This window comes from Dendrobates tinctorius, unplaced genomic scaffold (genome assembly GCF_039654945.1).
Source record: "Dendrobates tinctorius isolate UK_male_01 unplaced genomic scaffold, ASM3965494v1 ptg000020l, whole genome shotgun sequence".
NCBI classification, from domain to species: domain Eukaryota; kingdom Metazoa; phylum Chordata; class Amphibia; order Anura; family Dendrobatidae; genus Dendrobates; species Dendrobates tinctorius.
The window spans coordinates 21,688,672-21,707,033 of NW_027361688.1; the positions used below are offsets into that span (position 1 = coordinate 21,688,672).

At 39.8% G+C, this 18,362-nt stretch overlaps 1 protein-coding gene across 2 annotated transcripts in view; it reads left to right on the top strand.

Moving 5' to 3' along the window:
- The window catches only part of EBF1 (EBF transcription factor 1), a 462,583-nt gene extending 449,892 nt beyond the window's left edge, over window positions 1-12,691 (top strand). The window contains exons 13-17 of one of the 2 annotated variants that reach the window (XM_073567867.1): window positions 19-196; window positions 349-528; window positions 1,278-1,472; window positions 2,724-2,792; window positions 7,694-12,691. In XM_073567867.1, coding sequence (XP_073423968.1) covers window positions 19-196; window positions 349-528; window positions 1,278-1,472; window positions 2,724-2,791 — 621 coding nt within the window. In that variant the 3' untranslated portion in view covers window position 2,792; window positions 7,694-12,691. The remainder of the gene's footprint in view (window positions 1-18; window positions 197-348; window positions 529-1,277; window positions 1,473-2,723; window positions 2,793-7,693) is intronic. The other variant, XM_073567868.1, reaches the window with a different exon arrangement.
- Window positions 12,692-18,362: the final 5,671 nt, after the last annotated feature.

Genomic DNA, 18,362 nt, shown 5'->3' on the forward strand with positions numbered 1-18,362 from the left:
TGGTGCATCTTTTCTCAGGAAATTATACTTAAGAGAGCGGCTGACATTGCCGAGGCGTTGTACAGTGTTCCCAGGAACCACAGCCAGCTCCAAACCCTAGCCAACTCTTCTGTGCACCCCAGCATGATGGGAGTCAATTCCTTCAGCGGGCAACTTGCCGTTAATGTGTCAGAGACATCACAAGTCACCAACCAGGGTAAGAAGGCAACAAGCGAATTAATATGGGCTTAACCATCCAATTACAGATTCAGGCTCCTCCATTATGTATCCCACAAATTCATATATTTGTGCCCAATTATAATACCTTATTGCCACTACTATTGATGACACAGTACTTTCACTTTTCAGGTTTCTCTCGTAATACAAGCAGCGTTTCTCCACATAGCTATGCCCCCAGCACCACCCCTCAACAGACCAACTACAGCTCCGTCACCACCAGCATGAACGGCTATGGGAACACGGCTATGTCCAATCTTGCAGGATCACCCAGTTTCCTTAATGGCTCTGCCACCAACTCACCCTATGCCAGTAAGTGTTTTTTTAACACGTTTAGGGTAAAAATAAGATGCAAACTATCATAGGTGTTAAACGATATTTACACAAAAATTACTTGTCCATAAATATAATGCACATCAAAGTTCCTAGTCAAGTTTTTGGTCAAGTAGATAAAGACGAGGGTTCACGGTGCTGATGTCCATTTTCCAACTACTCCATTTAAATTCCAAAATCTTGGTCAAGCAGATAATGTTGAGGGTTCATGGTGCTGATCGCCTTTGCCCTACTACTCCACTAACTTGACCACAATCATGGTCAAGCAGATAATGTTGAAGGTCCATGGTGCTGATGTCCTTTCCTCTAAAATTTCAATTTCACTTTCTTGACCATAATCTTGGTCAAGCAGATAAAGTTGGGGATTCATGGTGCCAATGTCCTTTCTCCTTCTACTCCTCCTTCTTGACCATAATCTTGGCTAAACAAATAATGTTGAAGGTCCATGTTGTTGATATCCTTTCTACAACTACTCAATTTACTTGACCACAATCTTGGTCAAGCAGATAATGTTGAGGGTTCATGGTCCTTATGCCCTTCCTCCTACTAAACTATTTACTTGACCATAACCTTGATCGGGACCCTATAGGGCTTATACCACAATCTTGACAAGGATCCTTCATGGCCTCCCCCTGGTTATAAATACATTTTAAAAGGTCTCGGAACTTGGCTCAAACAAAAAAGTTGTCAAATCATCTTGCTAAGTTTCTCTTATATTTCTGTTGCAGTAGTTCCATCTAGTCCCACAATGGCTTCTTCCACCAGCCTACCATCCAACTGTAGCAGTTCCTCTGGGATTTTCTCCTTCTCCCCAGCCAATATGGTGTCGGCCGTAAAACAGAAAAGCGCTTTTGCTCCAGTGGTCAGACCACAAGCATCTCCACCACCCACCTGTACCAGTTCCAATGGCACAAGCCTACAAGGTGAGAGAAAACTTCTGAACAAACTCTTTCACAAATTAGACTAAGGCAACGATTGAGGCCATGATCACCATAGATATCAATACATGGTCCATAGATCTAAAAATATTCTGTTGATTTCTTTTGGACGGGGAACCTCACATGGTGATGATGATGAGTTAATATTTCTGGCGAGAAGAAGATATTTTCAAAGTAAAATTATGAAAATTTAGGAGTTACTTCCAACATGACCTAGAACCTACAGAAACAGAAAGGAGAACTTTGTAAAGTAGTTGACAGAGTGGACATTTTTACAAGATTATATTTTAAAATAGGCATTTTTTACCTAATTGTAATTAGAGGCAGAAGTCTCCATTTTAAAGAGCATTTTCAGTCGAAATTGGCATTAAAATTAATGGCACCATAAAAAAAATCCTAAATAAAATGGAAATTTTTTTTAAACATATTTAGCTTTTTAGATGAACATTTGGGAGGAGCTTTTGTCCTGTCCTCATTGTAGCCTTCTGCTGAATAATGTACCAAAATTTGGAAAAAGAGAGTAACAACTGCCTGGTGCACATTTCTAGCTCAGAAAAGTTGTCACTTTTTACCCATTCATCCAGCTATTGACAAGCTGAAAAGAATAAACTTACTTTTTTCTTTTTTAATCTGCAGTAGTAGAATATGGGGAAAATTATGACTCTTAAAGTAAACCTGTCATCAGCAATAATTACATTTTTTACCGGGTGTAAATGAAGCTGTTTTCCTGAATCCGGAGTTGTTTTTCTTTTGTTTCTGCGCCTCTCCGTTCCTTAGACACAGCCTTTTCTTTCCTCTGTATAAATCTAGTATTGTTAGCCAAATGGGAGTGATCTTTAAGAAGACTCCCCATGATGAGAGTTAAGTACCACGCCCACTTGTCTACCTATGCTGGATTTATATGCAGGAAAGAGATGGCCATATCTCAGGAACAGAGAGGCATAAGAAGAAAAGAATAACAATGCCGGATTCAGGAGAACGGTGGCATTTACACCAAGTGACAGCTTTTCTATAACAGAGAGAAGAATCTGACAGGACTTGCTCTTTAAGAAGGCTTATCACACAAGAAAAGTAGTCTTCTAAAGACACAATTAGAATAGTACTGCAATGCCAAGAATGAATGAGCGTATTCCACACAGCAGCCACAGGAACACAATATAAACCCATTTTTACAGGGTTTGTCATTATGCCATTTTTCCCAGTTCACTAATTTGCCCTTTTATCTTCCCTCATCAGACCAGTCTTTTGTGGACACTGGCAAGTTCCTCAGTGCAGGCTCTCTGCAGGGCTTGGCCTTCTCCTGAAGTATGTGACCAGTTCTTCCCATTTTCTGCTCCTGTCTTGTTTCTGTGTTCTGTCTGTGTCTATTGACCTGTATTCACCCTACATATACACTTATTAGGGCCTGGTAGAGTAGCTAAGGCCTACAACGAACTGTGGGTTTTATATTAACAGTGGGGCTCACTGGCCAACTCATGACTATAGTGAAACAGTAGACACAGAGGGACTGACTACTTGGCAGTCTTGCTTTCTAAAGTTGCAGAGAATGAATTGGTTAGTCATACACAGGGTTGTGGCCAGTATTGTCACCTAAATCCCTGCATCCCCAGATTTAAATGAATCCTGTCACCGGGTCAAAGTGTCCAGTTTTTGCTCTTAATTGATTCTTGCTGCTTTCCTGAGTTTTGAAGGTGTTGCTCAGAGGATAATAATGTAGAGCAACCTAATGACACGCCCCCGAGGATCCTGTCAGCTACACCCCTTTGTTAAGGCCTTAAAAATTAGTAGTACATAAAAAGCCTCATATTTCTGGAACCGTATGGCAGATTTAAATAAAAAAAAGTGTAATACTCAGCAGGAATAAAATAAGAGCAAAATCTGTCCACTTTACACATGGTGACAGGTCTTCTTTGAACTCAATAAGCTAAATGGAGAGGTTATTTGGAGACTTTTTGAAGATCCAAATAGTCAACTTCATCTTCTACCTACCATAGTGTACAATTCCTTTAAGGGCGTTGTTAGTTTAGCTAAGACCCTAAATAATAATAAAAAAAAGCACTGATACAAGACCATTACCATGTAGTTGGCTCAAATGGTAAACGTATACTATATGTGCAAAAGGAGGAGATGGGGTGCGATGATGCTTGTGACACCCTTGTTGATGTGCTGTGGCCACAATGAGATCAGCTGTAATAACAAATCTAACCTGAGGACAGATGGGATGCTGTATTCAAAGAAAGCAACCACATTTTTCTAAATTGAGACAATTCATTTACATTAACTTTTGCCATGAAAGAGTGGTGTACCACCCATGGCGGAAGACCATGCCACCATGGCCTGTGAGCTGAAGCATCTGTCGACTTCTCCCAATATCTGCCGTGTATGTAGAAGTCTAGAGGATTTGTATGATGTGGGCTGACAGGAGTATTTTAAAGTTTAGATAGGGTAGGGGATAATGTCCCAACCTCTGGGGTGAAACCACTGGGACCAACTTCAATCCCAAGAACTGGGGCTTCAAAGAGCATCATGTGAATAAAGCGTTGGTCGCTCATGGGCAATGCCACTTCAGAAATCGCCAACCACTGTAGTCAGCTGGTCTTTGGCACTAGAGCAGTAGTCCGCTTAATCGATCTCCTTTCCATTGACATATACCCCCAGTTCTTAGGATTGGTGTAGGTACCAGCAGTAGGACCCACAACGATAGGTAATAACTTCCAAACATGATAATCCCCCTTTAAGCTCTGCTGGGTGTTGGCCATTTTACACAGGAGAAATCCACCAGTATATGCTGCAACTTGACCAAGCTTTGATCGCAATTGTCTAACCCTTTAGATGCCTTGTAGAACATTGACCATGGCATCCAAGTGGTAAGATGGGAATTGTTATCTTGGCTGCTGGAGTCCCATGAAGGGAAGGCTCATTTGAACCTTTGCTGTGTTCCCCAGCTCGACCCTGCCATGAAGTAACATTTTTTGCTTTCAGAAGGCCAAAGTATCCTCCTCTCTTGTTGATGAGGAATGATAAAGACCATTCCTTGAAGTAGTCAGATAATGGGAGTGATAGCACCAAATGGAGATGGTTTCACTAATCTCGTAGAGGGAATATCATAAGGTTAATGAGGCCAAGGGGTCATCATAGTGTTATGATCTAAGTGGGGAGGTAGAAGCCAGAGAACTTCATAGAAACAGGGTATCAATAGAAGGATTATGCCACCTTAATACTATTAATTAGCTATAAGTTGACCATTAGAGTATTCGATCTGTGTCTGTGGGCCCATGGCAAGAATGAATCAGAAATCCTGCAGTCAGACATACCTTAGCACTTGTTAAGTTGGTAATCTGGTAATCCAAGTTTCCTGGGAGCCCAAACTGCAAAATTTGTATCATTGCTCAAAAAGTACAAAGTCGCCCACTTTAACAGGTAGTTGGTAAAATATTCTTAATTAAATAGCAAGAGAACAGGGAAAGAGAGGCAGCTGTCCAAAGTAGTGTTCACATGAGGCCTCAGATGGGAGACATCGCACGGAGACACCCTGGTCAGGGCTGAAGCGATCGAACAATAAGGAAGAGATCCTCCAGCCATGATAAGTGAGTATAAAGTTTAACGTTTAATCCAATATGCTACCATGACTAAGGCATAACGGCGAAACGCTTAGGTTACATTAATCCCTGTGGATTTATCTGTATTTTTTTGCTTTTAACATATTGGATTAAACATTAAGCTTTATACTCACCTATCTCTTCTTTGCTGTTCGGTAAAATATTTTAGGATTCACAGATGGGGCAAACTAAACCATGGTAGGTCTTAAAAATCATACTGCTATTGCTGCTGATAATATAAGGTTGATTCAACTGGTTCCCAAGTTATACATTTTTTTTACCATTAAAGGGGAATCTCCGGTGCTGGCAGTGAGACCATGTGCACGGTTTGGTGCAGTATGCATACTTCCTGCTACATTCAGACTAGACGAGTTCTTTCAATACGAGTGAATTGATTGAGGTCGCACATGTCTAGTAAGAATGTGGCCGGGGGGAGTATGTGTATCAGATAGTTGCGGTCACATGACTACTCAGTCTCGCCACTGACATCAGCGGACAACACTTTTAAGTTTACCACTGGTGTAATTTGATAGGTTTTTGACTGACATAAAAGAAGAGTGACTACCTTCAGCAAATGTGTGGATTTCCATGAAAGACTTTACATTTGTCTTATTCACGATTCTGAAGAAATCCTAATTATCACCTTTCTATATTTTTCTTCATTTTCTAAATTTAAGTTTCACGTCATTGAATTATTCCTATCTATTTGGAGAAATGACATACTGAAGTGGGAAATAGGTTCAAGACCAATTAAATCTGTATTTAAAAGGAAAATGGTAACGGACCGACCCAGATTTAGCAATCCAATGGACATTTTTTAATAAGGTCAATTCCTGTAGAAATAGAAAATATGTTAATAATGGCAGCCAAGACGAGAGTAAAGGCATGGCTTGACTCCTACCCAAATGCTGTCAGAGCCAGAATCGTCACCAGGCAAATCTAGGCAGGGTCCACATAGGGATCTGGTTAAACATTCTCTGTGTTTGTCAAGTTGAGGGTGAAGTAGACAAGGGGCCCATTGTGACTCTGCCGTCCTGGTGCCCACATATACCGTAAGTTGGCTCTAATCATAGTACCAATTCAGGCTTGGATTTTCTTCACCTTGGGCAACGGACCAGTTTCTTGCCCTTTCTCTGTATCTAAAAGCTAACCAAGGAAAATTGGGTTTTTGGAGACCCCCTAGTTACACTCGACCACTTGCTATGGATGGTCGTAGTTGCTAAGGACTGGTTGCTTTTTTATGGGGTTGTCAGGCAGCATGTTCCTAGAAACCACTCTTAGATTCCCCATGTCTACAGTTCAAGGCTGAAATGCATTTAGTTGAGTACCAAAGTGAAAAAAAACTATTGGCGTAAAAACGTTACAATACTCTCCCCTTCTTTAGTTTGGCGATCCAGCATCAATGCTCTATTGTTCCTTTCTGTCTTTTGCTTACAGCTGTAAATATTTGATGGCAGCGGTCCATCTCGGGTCAAATTGGTTAGAAGCTGTTAGAGAAGTTCGAATCTGTAGAGGTCCGAATTCGCAAATTTAAAATTGAAATTCAATTTGTGTCAAAGTAATTTAGTGTGAACTGAATGTTCCTTATTAAGTTCTTCGTGACTCTTCAGACCTCTGGGCATTATAAACAAAGGATGTTTAAAAAAAAATAGTTACATCACCCTTTGCCTTTCCTGCAATCGGTTGTCCGGTACGCCTCCCTCTTATTCCCTCCTTCTCCTGTGGCGCGCATCCTATTCATTCTGCACTTCGGAGCTGGTTGTCTGGTTCTCCCCAACACTTGTTTTCTCCCTCTCCTCTGGCGCGCATCCTCTTCATTCTGCACTTTACTCAATGCCGGGGCTTCCAACGGTATGCGGGCCTCTGAAGTCACTGTGTGCTGTGCTGTCACCGTACATGTAATGGTGTCATGACATTATGACATGCGTTGCCTGAGGCCTAGTCAGCACACCAGAGTGTAGAAGGTCAAAGAGGATGCACAGCGAGAGAAGATGAAAATGAGAGGTGCAGAGGACTGGACAGTGGACTGCAGGATGGCAAGACAGGTTAGTGGTGAGGTGAGTATTTTTTTTTTTTAACCTTGTGCCATTTGGCCACCATTTTGCTGACTTTGTTCAGAGCAAATTTCTAAAAATCTATATTTTAGAGAATACAATTTTTTGTCAATTTCTACTCTAATAAATTCTTTCATCTCTACGATATGTACTGTCACCATGGCACCCATTGGTAAACAGTGCTTCACCACCCATGAAGACTGTGGCCTCTGATTGCCTGCAGTGGTCACATGCTAACTGATGGTAAATAGCTCCATTGTTGGATCGCCAAAAAATGAAGGGATGAGAATTGTTGGTTTTGTAATTTTATATCATTTACAGGCCTGATAAGTTGGATATCCTCTTTAATGGCCACCAATGACTATCGAAAGGGGAGCGTACAATGGTTTAAGGATAAATTTCACACCACTACGCACCCTTAAAACATTAGTGTTTGTTGTGTGTGGTTATTGTATTTGGGTGTGATTTTGTTGTGTCATGTTTTCTATGGTTTGTAGTGTTGGGTATTAAGAAAATCTCTAATGTTCACTTTCCTCTTTGTGCTCTTTTCTAGCTATCTCCGGCATGATTGCACCACCCATGTGAAACAAATCAAGGAAGATCTCACCTGGGGGTACTTTGCTAAGAGAAATTCACCTAAAAAGCTTGGGAATAACTTCTCTCAGTTTCTCTTTTTTTTCTCTCTGACCGAGAGCAACTTTTAACTCAGGCCTCTGTACAGAGGAACCATAGAACTGCAAATGTACACAAATCAAGACTTATAGGTCTAAGAAGTCTTTGTTGTCCAGGCTGCTCACCATCATGGATCTCTACGTTGCTCAGTGATGAGGACGTCTCACAACAAGATTACAGAAATGAAGAACATCCTTGGACATTCCTATTAGAATTTTCCCTGTGCTTGAAGTAACTTATTAATGTCCATGGATAGATCTGCACCATGAGCTTCTAAGATATCCTTGTGGTTGATCAATTGAAAGAGTTTCAAACCAATCGAATGGATCGATCATAGGAAACCAAGGATCTTCTCAAGAAGATCATAAAAGGGTCATGGGAAAAAATGTACACTTTTTGCTATGAGTTTTGTATTTTTTTTCCAAATGTTGATGGAGATAATTGAGAGACAGGGGATATTTTTTAGGTTTGGGACAATGAATCTAGGTTATAAACAGAACAGAGGGTTCCACAGTATGGATCAGTTTTTTATTTCTTTCCATAGTTCAAATCAAGTTTCCATCAATATATATTTTCCATTCATCACATCAAACTGGTTGACTTATTTTAATTTTCGTCTTTTTTTTATTAAACTGAGGTCAACCGTTAATCATCCCTATGACCTATTTTTAATATGTATTGGGCATCTACTTGGTGGGCCAATTCTAAGATGCCAAGACGTCTTCTTTGCCTCTCACCACATATCATGGACATCTAGATGATTGCCCACCTAGCCTTGGATTATCCACAGGGCATATCATGATTTGTCACAACTTCCTGCCTTTTCCATTTATGTTCAAGTGCAATTCACTAAAGAATGTTAGCCAAAATTTTAACATTCTTTTGCTTTTTATTTGTTTGTTTTTTTTTTTTTTTTAATCAACCAATGCAAAGCAAGTGAGCTTTGGTAAATTAAGCACAAGTCGGAGTATCAAGTAGGTTGCAGATTACCAATTGAATCCCTTTGTTGAATGCTGGTCAATGGATGTCTCATTTTTCATACCCCCCTTTAGTTTTTATGTTGACCTTTCTATCAACTTATAAATATTGTATATGATTTTATGACCTTTTATTATTATTTTTTTTTAATTTGCCAAAGTTAGAATCCTATTTATATAATATTTCCTTTTTTTTCTCTATTCTGACAACACAAACAAATGTAAAAAATAAAAAACATATAAATATATATAACGTAGAAAATGAACAAATGTGACACTGCCTCACACCTCACAACAGAAAAGGAAGGGTTTTTTAAAGATATCTTGTTTTTTTAATTATTATTTTAAGGGGAATTTGTAAAATATCCATATAAATAATGTATTTAACTCTGGAATTTGTACAGCCCTTTACCCAGTTTATTTTATTGTGTGCGTTAAAATGTGAAAAAGTGCCGACTGTTACTTTTTTTTCTATTGTTTCTTAAGCCTGATGAACAATTTTCTTTCTTTTTCTTTTTTTTTTTCTTAATTTGTCATTTTACACTTTATGTTAAAACAAAATTTTCTTTTTTTGACACACAAATTGACCTGTCTTTTTTTTATCATTAATTTTATACATTGAAACCTCTCTGACTTTAGTACGTCTTTACGCTGATGAAAGATTGTACTGTATGGTTGTTTCTGTTGCTTATATCAGCGCTATAGCTTTGATGGTGCATTCAGTTTTTTTTTTTGCTATGCAAATGTCTAATTTTAGCTAGTTTCATTTCTCAGGTGCATTAAGACCCAATTGTTTTAGGTTGAAGAATCGGAAGCTACCTGCCAGCATCACTTGACGCCTCTTTTGATTTGTGAGCACGGAGCAATGTCAACTATTGCATCAGAAGATGCCAGGAGGTGGAAGAGGACTCTAGTCTGGCAACCAATATGGCCACTGGAACAGGGTCCTGTGAAACGTTGTGCGCAACTTTACCTATAGTCTATTGCTAGGACAGGACACCACCTTATGGTCTGTGAGGGGTCCAAAGAACGTTGAAGATGGGGGAGTGATTTATTGTTGTATCCCTTACTAAATTTTTCCTACATAGATGCTCTCCAGACAAAAAGACTGTGCAAAAATGGCCCTAGTCCAGCGGTGCGTTCCCTTCATCCTTAAGATCAGAGGTTGGACCACACCATTTATAAAGTAATGGTATATCCTAGGTATAAGCCATGACTCTCTAAGATCAGAATTCCCCTTTGAACATTGTGCCGTAAGCTAAGTATCCTCTTGTGGTGGTTGGAAGTAGCCAGAATTGAATTATTTGACTCTGTCTATGCATGAAATATGAAGCTGTAATGATAATTTACTAAGTAGTTAGCTCAGAAAGTTGGCAATGACGGCTAGGTAAGCACCTTAGATTTTCTAAGTCTCGAGTCTCGACCTTGATGGGCACCATAGTAACTTCAACCAAACTGACTGCATCTCAATCTGTCTCGAGAAAGTTGGTTCAAGTAGCAAAATTACCTTTGGACAGTCACATACTGCTGAATTTTTAAGACATTTGTGCTAAAACTGAATGCACCTAAATGAGGTACTAAGCAAATGAATCTGATGGGCTGAATGTTGGTTTGTCCCCCTCTCATCATATGCATGTTCATAGAATGTGGGTAGGGTTTCTTTTATACAAAGGGTGCACATACTTTCGTTCTGATGTCTGCTCTAACATTTTACCCGTGTCTTTCACATGAATAGAAACCAGCAGTTTAAATGCCTTAATGCAAATCATGTCCATTCAACATGTATCTTACCCTCTGCCCATCACCACCATCACCCAGAACAAAAATCACTGGAAAAGCACAAGAGAAACATGTTTTCGCAATTTAAAGATGACAAATATTTTTTTCTTCATAGATACAGAGTACGTAGGGTGGGAATGAATGCCCAAGGCACTGTTGTGGGATCTATTAGCTCAAAATTCGACAACTATCTTTGAGCTAAATTCTAAATTATGATGTCGACCATTTTTTAAAATAGAAAAGACACACAAGAAATTTTCGACTATCCCATTCCCCTTCCACATTAATAAATTTCAAACACTGGCCGACATGCATATTTTTGATATTGGTCCAATACCTATCAACATCATAGCTCACAACATAGGAAGTTTGAGACTCGAACCAAAGGCCGCCTCTGGAATGAGCTAAACCGAATGGAAACTCCAACTTTTGTGCAAGTTTATCCTACCTCTTTGGATCCCGGAACAAGCCTATATTTGCAAGGATTGTTTTTGAAAATCTAGGACAATCCCATCAAATTTGAGGCCTAAATTCCAACTCTGGGAGACTTTCACACAGAGAAGTAAACGGAAGGCTTGTTCTGTAGCTGGCTAAACATCAAAAGCTGTATGAGAGACTGGAAATAATCTCAAACTGGGCAAAGCGTGGTGCTACATAGACCCTGTCATAGAAGAGATCCATCTTTGAGGTGGAGATTCCCATAGCAGTCCCTTTTTAAGTCAGTAGTCCCTTTCCAAGGCCCTTAATTTCATACTTGCCAACATTTGAGGCAATATAGGATGCAGACGTAAAACAATGTCCCCATAGTCGAGCTCTTTTACATACTACGTCCCTTGCTACCTCCATGGAAGAAACGGTTCAAAAGCGCTGCTTTCAGGGGATTTTGGGAGGAATCAGCAGTGCCAGGAAGATATGCCAACTCTTTTGGAAGCCTGGGAGGTCTCCTCTTTTTTTGAGATCCTTCCGGATGTTCTAGGAGAGTTGACAAGTATGCTTTATTTATGTATGAGGACTTTAAAGTTGGCCAACTGCTCAGTCCAGACCTGATCACCATTATTTCTGTCTTTTTATAGGACAATTCAACAGTCAGACATATTTTTCCTGTTCCATGTATTCAGAGATAGGTCAACGTCCTACAATGTACAAGAGTATGAATAGTAATTTATAATTTTATACTATTTTAATAGGTATTTAATAGGTGATCAAGTCACTATAGATCAGCTGATAATAGATGTCAAGGGAGATAGTAAAAGAGAACATAATGGTATTCAATGGATAATAGAATTAGTCCTGATGTCTTAAAGGAAGTCTGTACATCCTTTATTGTTGGTGATTTCTTATGAAAATGAGAAAAGTATGTGACCTTGAGTTAATTTAGGTCATAAAATGCTCCCCACATCCAATTAACAAAAGAGGACCTGTAACCTTTACCATACAAATATTATATACAGAATTGAAGGCCATGATCTAAGACTGGATCCCACCACTGGACCATACCAACTGCTACTGTACGTATAGCTATTGGACTGTCTAAGCTCCTTACAAAGTCATTGTGGAAGTACACAAAATTTGCCATATGGGCCAATTGTTGGTTGACGCTATGGCTCCATAACAACTCCTGCCACCCATCATCATCCAACAGCTTTCATGGTACTCTGGGTGTTACGATCTTGAGACAGCTAGGAGACGAATTGGTAATTTGCCCCAAGACATACACCTACAAAGAATGTAAATAAGCTCAGGATAATTGTACTTTTTATCTACAGGGGCTGTCACCATTAAAGCATGCGAACCTTTTAATACTGAGTGGTCCCAAAAACTAATTTTGGTTCTCCAAATACCACGGTTATGCTTACAAAAACTTACATGGGCCTAGCTCTCACAATGTTACTTGGCTGTTTGAGTTTTTCGAGGGGTTGTTTTTCCATCATGTACATATACGAAATACAATGGAAATGTCTGCATTTTATCCTACGTATGAATCTCACCTTTTAAATAGGAGCACTGTACAGTTCTGATGAAACAATAGAGATTCTTCTAATTTTTTTGCTAAAAAAAATTTGAAGCTGTAAAAATTTTTTGACTTTCACAATGTTTAATTAAAGTTACTTCCTGTCTGTGTATCTCGACTTTCACTTTTTTTTTTAATTGCTGTTATTAAATAAAGTTTTCCAGATTAAGTTCAGTCTACCAGCCATGCTGAAATTGTGCTGGCCTAAATATACCTACGTAATTGGTCTTGCAGAAGAACACACAAAATCTACATTTCAAGCCTCATCGGACTCTAAAAAAAAATAACAGTGAGGAGGGGAGAGGAGGGGGATGGTGCTGCAGTTTCTTGTGCTTTTGTATGTAAGACTAAATTTTGTGATAATAGAATTCTACAAAGAGGGATGCAAAAATATCCAAAATCACAGGTTAGACTTATAGGGCTCGATTCAATATTACACCTTTTTTATAAGTTTTTGTTGTTTTTTCGCCTTATTCTCCTAACTTGTGCCTGTTTTAGTCTATTTTATGTGCATTTGCTTTTATTTTTTATGTTCTTCGTTGTGGGTCGGGTTGGGATTTCCAGCTAATATTGACTGATTCATCAATTGCAAATTTTTAAAAAGTTGCCAAATTTTTGTGCAAATTTACTCCAGTTCCCCACAGGAGTGATTTTTTTTTGTGAAAATTTTGCATCATTTTAGCGAAACATACAACTTTTTCCACTAAAAAGTCACACAATATGTAAAAGACAAAAATGAAGAGTATTCTTCTTTGTGCAAAATTCATGTTCCACGTGAGCCATTTGTTTTTTTATAGGATTTGGTTAAAAAAAAACAACAACGCAAACCACAAGACAAAAGAAGAAACATTGTAAAACAAATACAAACGATGAATCAGGTCCATATATTTTGGCTCTCCTCTACAGTGGCCTGCAAGGCCGGACTGGCCATCTGGCAATTCTGGCAAATGCCAGAAGGGCCTGTCTGGTCATAGAATGCCTTGTCTGCTACGTTGTTAACAGAATCGGTGTTGTCAAGATACCCATATTGTTAAGAGTTGTGATGGAGCACAGTCGCTGACTCTGTCACCTACCCCAGCAGGCCACAGGTATCATTAGAAATATTGGTCTTGTAGAAAATCTTCCTTTCCTCTATCCAGGGTAATATTAGTAATTAGAGTTGAGCGACTTTGGTCAGATCGGGTTTCATGAAACAAAATTTGAGTCGGATGAAACTGGTCCAACTAGGGCAAAAAATGTCGGAGTTTCATCCGAAACCCGACCCCAATGCAAGTCAATGGGGAATAAAAGTCAGCATTGAGCAGATGACATTCATCCACTCAATGCCGACTTTTATTCCCATTGACTTGCATTGGGGTCGGGTTTCGGAAGAAACTCTGACTTTTTTTTTTTAGTAATATATTCCCATCTGGTTCATGGAGACGGGGACAACATGGGCCTCTGTGATTTCAAATGCCAGGGCTGAATTTCAGTCCCAGTCAGCACCTGGTGGCTTGTGAAAGTATTCATCCCTCTTGGCATTTTCTATATTTGGTACCTTACAACCTGGAACTTCACAATTTTTTTAGGGTTTGCATCAGTTCATGAAAAGAACATGCCTACAACTGTGAACATTTTTTTTTATATTGTGAAGCAAGCAACAAATAGGACAAAATAAATGAAAACATCAGTGTACATAACTATTCACGCCCTAAAGTCAGTACTTTGTAGAACCTCCTTTTAAAGCAATTACAGCTGAAGGTCGCTTTATATAGGTATCAATGAGCTTTCCACATCTGACCACTGGGATTTTTGTCCATTCCTCAAGGCAAAACTGCTCCAGCTACTTCGGGTTAGATGGTTTCCTCTGGTGAACAGCGATCTTCAAGTCTGACCACAGAGTCTCAATTGGATAAAGGTCTGGGTTTTGACTAGGCCACTTCAAAATATTTGCATGTTTCCCCTTAAACATTGTCTTGTTGAATAACCCTCTCTGCCTTCTCTACCAGTAGTATGGCTGTGTCTGACATCTACCTCTCCTCTCTTGCAGCTGTATGATCTTGTGTCTTCCCAGACATTTTAAGCCTCTGGGTGATCTTGGCTTGGGGCTCAAGTTTTCAGCTACTTTATGTGACTGCAGACTTGTGCACTGCAATGATTGTCCGCTACTGATGCCAGAAGCAGGTGGGCATGTGATTGTGAGTATGCAATTTTCATACATGCGGTCACATGTCGACTAGACGTGTGCACCCTCACTCAATACAAGTGAATTGAGCAAGGCCAGACACGTCTAGTCGAAATGTGGCCAGAAGCATGCAAATCAGTCACATGACCACCTGCTCCCGACACCGGAGAATCCTGGCAGCATGAAATGTGCACTCTGTGAAGATTCACAAGTCTGCAGTCACATATAGTGACTTGAGCCCCAAGCCTGGTTAACGCCTTTAAACCACATGTCCACCTTTGAAAGCCATTTTATGCTCTCCATATACTTTATTACATGCATTAAATTATGTATTTTCAACTCCTGAGTTATAACCTATTTCATAGAGCAAAGCTGAATTGATAATTCCGAAAGGTCCAGAGCTGAAATTCCCCAACATTCCTTCCTGGCTCACTGTTTGCACAGAGCTTGTACTAGTGTTTTTTCTTATTTTATTGTTTCATATAGTCACAACATTCTTTCCAGTGCTATACAGAGACTGTCACCACTAACATTGGTCCCTGTTCCCATTGGGAATCACAATTTAAATTTTAAATTGACCTATCAGTAGATTTTTAGAGAGTAGGGTGAAAATGGAGTGCCCAGAGACATAAGGAGAAATAAATAAATTACTTACAGATGTTTTCCTTTGTTGGATTCGGACCCAGGACAGCAGAGCGACAGTGTGAACTCTGTAAGTGTCTCTACAACTATACACGGGAAACTGACACTATCACTGTATTATCAGACCTCAGCTATGTTGTAAGGAGTGTTTTGTGAACAGTCAGCCAATAATTTAAAAAAACGGCATGGGTCCCCCCCTTTTTGACAACCAGCCACGCTAAAGCAGACAGCTGAGGGCTGGTATTCTCAGTCTGGTAAGGAGCCAAGTATATTGGCCCCCCATCCTAAAAATAGCAGCCTTCAGCAGCCCAAAAAAGGCGCATCTAGTAAATGCGCCAATTCTGGTGCTTTGCCATGCTCTTCCCACTTTCCCTGTAGTGGTGGCAAGTGGAGTTCATATTTGTGGGAGTTGATGTCACCTTTGTATTGTCAGGTGACATCAAGCCCACGACTTAGTACTGGAGAGGCGCCTATAAGATGCCTATCCATTACTAATCTTATAGTTATATTGTAAATATAAACACAGCCAGAATAAAGTATTTTATTAGAAATAAGACTAAACACACTTTTCCATTTTTATTTATAAATAACAAACACAGTTATACTCACCAAACACCTAATTACATTGAATCCCTTGTTTACTGTAATAAAACAAAAATAAAAAATAACCATATCCCTCACCGCTCCGTCATTCTGTCCCACGCCGTAATCCATGCCTGGGGGATAAATAGTTTTCAACCTGGATGGTGCCAAAATGTGACCATCCAGGTTGAGAACCACTGGGGAATGAGCTTAGAGCGCAGCCTCAGTGACTAGCGGTGACATCATTGAGGTTACCGCCAGTCAAAGAGGCTGCGTTCCCAGCCGGGCAAATGAACTCCAGTAACTTGGAGAGATCACCGCTAGCACCACTGATTGGCTTCTTTCTGTGCACATTATGCATAAGCAGAAAGCTGCCAATCAGTGATGGGGTTGTGGTTAAACTACCTGGAAGCAGGTTTAATAGTCCTCTAGTGTAAATGTCCTTCTGATAAAACAATGATTTTATAAAAATTACACTAAGCAACCCAATAAGTTATACATCCCTGGAATCACTGATGTTAATGAGATTTCATATGCACGAGAGACAGCTTTCTTCTGAAGGTTAGCTAATTTGCATGCGTTTTCCCAGGGAGCATCGGTGAGCTGATTATTTTTACAAGGAGAAACAGTACCGGATTCTACACAGAAGGAATGAAATAACTATATTTACAAGAGACAGTTAAAGCACATTCTGATTGGGTAGTGGGTAGAAATGAATTGATTTGCAGGAACCCGGTCCACTTCAGTATTCCGTGGCCACCGGACAGAAGCCCTATTAACTGCCTTCTACCTGTCGGCATCCCCGGCGCCGCTTCTGATTAGTAGGCACTGTACGAAGCAGGCGATTGACCGGGGTCCTCCAAATTTATTCACATATCTCTAAATTAATAATGCATGATATGAAGATGAACTCAGCACTCCAACAGTTAATGAAGATTATTTTCTGGCAGAAATAAGGAAACCACCATTCTCTCAATGGGAGTATGTCACCAGGTTTTTGCTACCCATATTTCAGATCAGCTTGATGTTGAAGCAAAGCCCCGATTCCACCAGTGTGTTACTTACTGGGCTGCTTGCTGTAGTTTTGATAAAATCAATGTTTTATTTACTGCAGGTCTAGCAGTTCTCTGAATGCTGAGCTCTGTATAACCCCGCCCACATCACTGGTGGGCAGCTTTCTGTGTACACTCTGCATAGGCAGAAAGATGCCAACCAGTGGTGGGATCGAACTTATACAGAGCTCATGAATATGGGGGACCAGGCCCCCAAATTTGGACCCAGGCCCCACTAGCATGTTGGTCAGATATATGGGCCCCTGTAAATTCTAGATCCTATAAAGTCATACCGTGTCGCTCCTCACCCCATTTTAATAAAATAGGCTACAGATAAAATAGATAAATCTCATAGAAAATATGGCAATAAGATCATTTTCTAAAAGTGCATCTAAAAAGTTGTCATACAGTTAATAAATAACACCATATTGTTCCTGAAGAAGTCCGATATTACTAAAACTAAAATACCCATAAAAACAACATAAAGAGGATAAAAACCGCCACACAATGAACATACGGTATATTATCACCACATAGTGTCTAAATATAATCACTATCCTGTTACTGAAGAAAATCAACTATACTAAGACCAATATACCAATAATATTACATACCAGGGATGATCACATATTACTGCCTTATAGTAACTGAATAATACCACGACACTGATCATTATCAAAAATTGCAGTACTAACACTAATATTACCACCAAGGACAGTTATACACAAGAGCTCTATAGAATGTATAAGTATATAGTGGAGAAAATAATTTTTTTATGTATGATTTTTAAATAATTAAATTTGCATTTAGCTGCATGAAATAAGTATATCACCGACCAACCAGTAAGAATTCTGGCTCTTATAGACCTGTTAGTTTTTCTTTAAGGAGCCCTCCTACTCTGGTCTCATTATCAGGATTAATTGCTCCTGTTTGAACTCGTTACCTGTGTAAATGGCACCTGTCCACAAACTCAATCACACTCCAACCTCTCCACAATGGCCAAGACCAAAGACCTGTCAAAGGACACCAGGGACTAAATTGTAGACCTGCACAAGGTTGGGATGGGCTACAGAACAATAGGCAAGCAGCTTGGTGAGAAGGCAACAACTGTTGGCACAATTATCAGAAAATGAGAGAAACACAGCATGACTGCCAAGCTTCCTCAGTCTGGGGCTCCATGCAAGATCTTGCCTTGTGGGGTAAGGATGATTCTAAGAAAGGTCAGGAATCAGCCCAGAATTACACGGGAGGATCTGGTCCATGACCTGAGGAGAGCTGGGACCACAGTCTCAAACATTAATGTAAAACACTACTCCTTCATGGCTTAAAATCCTGCAGGGAGC